This window comes from Lepus europaeus, chromosome 7 (assembly GCF_033115175.1).
Source record: "Lepus europaeus isolate LE1 chromosome 7, mLepTim1.pri, whole genome shotgun sequence".
NCBI classification, from domain to species: domain Eukaryota; kingdom Metazoa; phylum Chordata; class Mammalia; order Lagomorpha; family Leporidae; genus Lepus; species Lepus europaeus.
Genome location: NC_084833.1, coordinates 123857016 through 123864059, shown reverse-complemented (window position 1 = coordinate 123864059; position 7044 = coordinate 123857016). Strand labels below are relative to the sequence as shown.

The following is a 7044-nucleotide window of genomic DNA, read 5'->3' as shown; positions in this document are numbered from 1 at the left end:
TTTAAATCCTCATCAACTGGTTAATGTACTAATGCAATGTAGTATATCTATACAAAGGATTCTGGTATCCAATAAAAGAAAATGAATTAGTGATACACGCTACAGTACAGATGATCTTCAAAAACATGCTCCGTGAAATAAGCCATACATAATAGGATATAAATTCATTGGTATGAAATACGTAGGAAAAGCAAATCTACATAGAGAAAGAAAATTGGTGAGGTGAGGATAGAAGAAGGGATTAACTGCAAATGGGCAAGATAGACATTTTTGGGGTGATGGCAAGGTTCTAAAATTAGATTGTTGTGATGGCTGCAAAATTCCATGAATCCACTGAAGTGATTTGATTATATATCATGCAAGGTGAGTTTTATGTTATTACTTTATATCTTGATAAAATTGGATTTAAAAATTTGGTTTCTAATCCCTCAAAAGACAATAAGTACTGAGAGAGTGAAAAAGCAAATCATAGACTTGGAAAAAAGGTGGCAAAACACAAATTTGATGAAGGTTTCCTACCTGTAATATATAAGGATACCCTGTAAACCAATATGGGACAAACACTTCAATAAGAGCGCAGAGCCTCAGGCATTTCACAACAAATACACAGGAGGTTAATTGCCACCCCCCCCCCCCAAAAAAAAAGAAAGAAAGAAAAAGAAAAAAAAAAGAGGCTCACCACCATTTATAACCACTTAATTGCAAATTACTACTGTTGTTTTAGTAGACTGAAAGGAGTGACAGTACCAAATGTTGGCAAAACTATGGAGCAAGAGTTACCCTTATCATTCCTTAAGGGTTGTAGTTTGGTACAGCTGCCTTGAAACACTCTCTGGTAGACACCAATGCTGAATATATGTAAACCTATAACCCAGCAGTTCCAACCCCCAGTATACAGCCTTAGACGATTTGGTGCTTATGTCAACTGAAAGATAGGGATAAGAATATTTATAGAAGCATTATTTTGAAAAGAATCAATTCAGATATAATGCAAAAGTCCATCAGTAGTAAATCTGATAAATAGTAACAGTCAATAGTAAATAGCAATAGTCATAGTAAATTTGTATGATAGTAATACAAGGACTACTATCTAGAAACAAAATATTAAAGTTACAGCTTTGTGCAACAAGGATACAACATTGAGTAAATGGTGCCAGAGAGAAGAGTATGATGATTCTAGGCCAAAACTTCCTATTGTGATAGAGGTCAAAATGCTAGTAACCTTTGTGGGTGAGTCTTGACTGGGGATCTGCTGGGATATTAGAAATGTTATATATCTTGATATGAGAAGTGGTCAAATGGGTATGTGTGTGTGTGTGTGTGTAAATCTTTTTGAGCTGTACATATATTTGCACATTTTACTGTGTGCATTTCCTAATATGATAATAAAAAAGAACAGATCCCTGCATCTGCTTCATTTTGACAACATAAACATAGGACATACAGCCTAAAAACTTATGAACAAATTTTAATTTGTGAAATGAGTTAGAACACGGTTCAAGGAATATGGAGGGGGGTGGAACTTTCTTCCATATAACTTTTCATTTTGTTTTTATTTTTGAATTCCATTGTTTTAGTGTTAAAATTAAATTAAAATAGAAACAATTTCTGGGAGATAGGGGCAGAAACAGAGGTTGATGACTAATTTCACCTGCTATTTCACAACTTTCAGTCTCCCTTAGCACTCACGTGGAGCTCTGGGACTAGTATTGGCCCAAAGGCATTAAACTGAAGTCCCTGGGTTGAATCCTACAAGGGCTGGTTTGACTCCTCCCTATGCTCTCTCTTCTGCTGTGGCAACACAGGGGTCACAGCCTCAACCGGGGAGCCACAGGCTGGAGGCTTCCTGGATTTCCAAGTCACCACACAAAACACAAGTGCACAAAAGTGTTATTTATCTACCTCCCACTGGAGCTTTTGAGGTTGAGACAATCAACCTTTAGATTTGAAGGTTCATTTGTTGCCTCAGGCCCCTGCAAAGCTTCACCTGCTCTGCCCAATACAGTCCAGGTATAAAATTGTGAGGGTTGATTGAGAGGGAAGAGACATAGTGGCTATGTTAGGAGATTTGGGGAGAGAAATAAAGCTTTTTTTGTGGTTTTGAGAAGAGTAAAAATGGTACAATTTATAGAATACTAGAGTTAAGAAGAAAATGAGAGATATTATCTTATCCCTTTCATTTTAAGATAAAGAAACTAGTGCCAGGCAGACTAAAGATTACACTGGGACCAGATGCATGAAGAGTTACTGGTAGAGACAGGATTGTGACTGCAGTTTCCAAAGCCTTTAGGATAGCCTCCCGGCTGAGCTAAATCTCTTGAGAGCAGCTGAACATTTGCTTAGAGTCCTTTAGGAAACTGAGCTTCTTTTAATTTCCTGATAAAAGTTTTAGATGACAACAGGAACTATCTGAGTCCCCATCAATTTTTGGCCCCTAATTCTGAGAGCACAACACAATCCTCTTTCCTCTCCTTCCACCAAGACAGTTCACTATGGGTACCTTGAGATGGAATAATCAGGAAACATGAAATATTCCTGCTAAGAATTTTATTCCTTCCTCTTTGATCGGGGTGGAGGGGGGCAGAAAACAACCTCTTCCTCCCCCTGCATTGGTAAAGGTAAGACTAGGAAATACACACCCAGGCCTTGTTTTGAATGAATGTCTAGAGATCCCAGGTCATTTTGGCATTGATTTAATCCTTTGATTTGTAAAATTCCTTTTTGCTTCAGCATTGGTCATCTCCCCCCCTCCCATCCCAATCTGAGATTCTCTATCTGCGATTTAGGTAATCTCCTCTCTGTGTCTTCCTTGGGCTCATATTGTAAATATCTTGTCCTTACCTCTCATAGCTCCACCTCTCCATCTCTGAGCTATGACCGTCACTGAGGTAGAGCCTCCTGACTCCTCTGTTCACCTCCACCCTGGCCTCAGACATCAAAGGAGGTCATTGTCACATCACAACTGGCCAGCCAATCAGGATGGCCCCTTCCTTCAATGATCTTCATGTCCTGTAGGAGTTCTCAGCCAGTGTCAATGGAAGGAGGGAGTCAAGAAAGAGGCCTGGTTTTAGTCCAAAGATGATCATTACAACATGGATTGTGTATATACTCGCCCGGAAAGGTGCAGGGCTCCCCTTTCCACCAAAGACCAGCTCGGTAAGCAGCACTGGTGGTAGCCATGTGGGATTGCTTCTCGTGTATCTTTTCCTACTCGGTGCCCCTGCTGCTCACACATGGACAGTGCTTCACCCAGAAACCTGGTGTGTGTGGGGGGTCTCACAATATATAACCTGGGTTAAGAGAGGGGGAGGAGCTGGGTGTCTAGGTGTTCTGAGGTCATCAAGTTACCAATTTCTTCCAGGACATTGAAGTTGTGGAAAGTGAGGCTGTATCTGTGGTACAACATTGGTTGAAAAAAGTAAGTAAAATTTCTCCACGACTCAGAGTATCCTACATTTTGAGTCTGGACTCCTCTCTCTGTAGAACTGGGAAACTCAAACTCATTGCCGCATGGTCTACCTAGTACCGAGTCTAATTCACCCCAATGTGCTCAAGGACAATGGGGCTGTGTCCTGGTAGGAGATGGACTGTTGCTCTCACCAACCCCTCCTGCTTCTCAAACATCCTGGACTGAGGGATGAGATACCTTGGCTGACGCCCAAGGTATCTCAGGAACACCGGACACAGGGCCAGGGACTTAGGGAGAAGACATCAGAGCAGAGGAGCTTCTAGCAGGGCTGTGAGCTACCCAAGCATGTGTGTGCATGTGTGGCCTGGGTGGCTGTGATGGAAACAGAAGAAAAGGGAGAGAAGAGAAGAGGAGAGCTGGTCTTGGGGTTGGGAGCAGAATTACATTTCCAGAGGGAAATTCTTCACCTTTCAGACAGAAGACGAGGCTTCTAAGGACATAAAGGAGAAGATGTCCACCAACTTGGCTCCCACCCGTGGCCAAGATGTGCATGTGACCAGAGACGTGGTAACAGGGAACTGGAGACCATCCTGCTGGGAGAGGGAGCGAGAGAAAGGGGAGAGGCGGGATGCCCCCTGGAAGGAACTCTGGGCCATGGGGTCCCTGTTGCAGTATTCACGGGGACCCCACCTGAATTCCCTAGGTGAAGCACCACCTCTCGAAGTCTGATTTGTCAGCCAATCAGAGTCAAGAGGTTCTAGAGGAGAGAACAAGAATCCAGTTCATTCGGTGGAGGTAAGGTCCTCCGTGTGCTCCTTGCTGCAGGGTCCTGGCCAACACAGACCTCAGGCACCCTTCTCCAGAGGCACCCCGTCCTTTGACTGAGGAATCTCTCAGCCTTCCCCTGCTGTCTTAGGGAATACTTTAGCTATTTTGAAAGCTTATCTATTTCCTACATTTCTCAGTGACATGAGGGACTGGAAAACAGGGGTTTCTCTCCAGTTCATAAATGCTTCTGGGCATCTTCCAGACTTCTCTTAGTTTTGTATTTGAATCGTTGAGGAGTGGCTTCACTTTTAAGAACTTACAGAAAATATGCCCCTAAAATGCAAAATCCGAAGCCCTCACTGGGTTGTGCAATGTGTGGTGGCTTTCCAGCGCCTAGGGTTGGAATTCTGTGCTTTCTTACAACACCTGGTTCTGGCTCTGAGACGCTGACTCCAGGCAGAGAAGCTGGGCCTAAAGTCTTCCCCCGTGTTTTTCCCGGTACCCGTGTTTCCTGGGGACTCTGGGCCGCATCATCCCATTCCTCCGGGCTTCGGCTGGTTCATTGCAGAACCGCAAAGGAGGTCTGTCCTCTCCGTACTCTCCAGGCCCTTCCTCTGCCCCTTGGCCAGCCCTGTTCTCTTCTATCAGGGAGTCTATAGTCTCATTTTTGCTTCAGGACAGTGGTTCTCATGTGCTTCCCTTTTCCAGTGGCCTCTGCCTTTTAAGAGGATTCAAGGTGCAGTAATGACTTGACAGGAAGGGGTAAGGCATGGTGGAACATGAGCCCCAGGAGCCCACTCCATGTATGTGGTTGACCATCATCCTGACAGGTCTGCATGATGGAAATCTAAGCAACACATTCTTTGGTTGGACAACATGCACATAATCTTCAGATGTATTTTAAATCTTGACTGCATAATGAGTCTAGTTTAAGTTTTGAGACATGTTATATGAATCAATCATATAATTTTTCCATTTTAGACTTTAATAGAAACTTTGACTTCTACCACCCCAACCCACTAGTTTTGGTTGAGTCCTCTTAATTTTTAGATAGTATGTAGCTGGGGAATATTTAAAAGGGGGATTCATAAAATTCATGAAAAAAATGAAATGGAGCTAAAAGAGACATTTGTGGTTAAGTGGTTAAGATGCTGCTTTGGACCTCCACTCTGATACCTGAACACCTCAGTTTCAGTCCTGGCTGTGCTCCTGACTCCAGCTTCTTGCCAGTGTGCACCCTGAGAGCAGCGGTGATGGCTCCAATAGTTGAGTCCCTGCCAAGCAGGATAGTGTGGGAGACCGAGATTGAGTTCTGAACTCCTGGGCTTAGCCCAGCCCAGGCTGTTACAGGCCTTTGGAGAGTGGACCAATCCTATCTCTTAAACTTATTTCAAAAGAAGACTTGTATATTTATTTGAAAGGCAGTCAGAGAGAGAGAGAGAGAGAGAGAGAGAGAGAGAGAGAGAGAGAGAATGAGCATTTTCCTTTCATTAGTTCACCCCCAAGCATTTGGTCCATCTTCTGTGGCTTTCCAGGCACTTTAGAGGGGGCTGCATTGGAACTGGCTCTCCAATATGGGATGGCAGTGTCACAAGTGGGAGTTTAACATGCTGGGCAACAATGCCAGATTTTTTTGCACTCAAATCAACTTACCTTTTACTTCCATTTTCCATCGACTTTTTGAAATACCCTCATATCCCTTTGTGAAGCAGCACTCAACATTCATTTGCTGGATGGATGCACTCAGGGCACCTAGTGTTTGCTAGGCTCTGGAAGAGAAAAGAATAAGACACCATCTGCCATTTCAAAGGGCTAAGTTGAAAGATATGGTGTATGGAAGTTAAAATGTCTTGGGCAGGCATAGCATGGGGACCAGGCCATGTAAATTCTGAATCCTGCTGCCTGGGACACTTGGGAAAGGTTTCTAGCAGTTTGTTTGTTTGCTCAGACTTCCTTTGACCTGGGCAGGACCTGGAGAAGCAGAGCTAGGCCTTGGACTTTAGGGAATTGGGGAAACTTGGCAACCTGAGGGGTCCAGGGCTTCAGCCCCTTCCTCTCTGAGGCTCCAGGGCTACAGTTCGTGGTAATGGGCAAGAGCCCATTTGAGCCCAACTCTAGCAGTTTTATCCGGGACCCCAGTGTTCGCGTGGTGTTTTGCAGCCATACCCGAATCTTCCAAGTTCCAAGTCAGATGGCGAATGACGTCATGCAAGAACGGATCGAGCAGGTGAGGCGCAGGTAAGCAGTTTGGGATGAGGAGGTTTGTGTGCCTCAACAGGGCTGGCAGGTGGAAGGGCTGCTGGGCTCACAGTGTCCTTACACCAAGATCAGGACAGCAGTTCCTGGGCCTGCTGTCCATGCCTGTGTTCCACATTCGCGGGGCTTTGTCAGCCTTGTGTGGGGTCTCCACCCACAGAGCGGCCCAGGCTGAGCGCCTCTTCTCTGGACTCTGCTTCTAGGCCCACAGGTGATGACAGCCACGGCACAAGCTGCCAGTCCACTCCTGGCCCCTGTGCGGTGGTCTGGGTAACCCCTGCCCCCAGGCAGCCTCCCTTCCACCTCAGCCTCTCCTCTGTCCCCTGCAGCATCTCCCATCTTACCTGTGACTCAGCTCAGGACCCCAGCTTCAGATCTTCTTATTCGGAATGCTAAGAGCAACAGGTGAGTGTGTGGCAGGAGCAGTGGGGCGGAGGTGGTTCTCCTGGGCAGAGAGAGAGAGAGAGGGTGCACCTGCTGGGGAACTTGATACCAAGGTTTAGCCTTTCCCTCGTGGTGATCAGGCTCCTGCACTTGGGGCCAAGGTGGACAGCGAAGGCCACCACCTTGGACTCTCGCACTGCCTCTCCTAGCCCTAACTGTGGTGCCAG

At 45.4% G+C, this 7044-nt stretch overlaps 1 protein-coding gene across 1 annotated transcript; it reads left to right on the top strand.

Annotated features, from left to right (window-relative positions):
* Nucleotides 1–3078: 3078 nt before the first annotated feature.
* Nucleotides 3079–6829, top strand: SPATA19 (spermatogenesis associated 19). The gene is made up of 6 exons (XM_062198477.1): nucleotides 3079–3156; nucleotides 3362–3418; nucleotides 3884–3976; nucleotides 4113–4204; nucleotides 6338–6415; nucleotides 6763–6829. Exons 1-6 carry the CDS (start codon nucleotides 3079–3081, stop codon nucleotides 6827–6829), a joined length of 465 nt encoding a protein of 154 aa, XP_062054461.1.
* The last annotated feature ends 215 nt before the right edge of the window (nucleotides 6830–7044 follow it).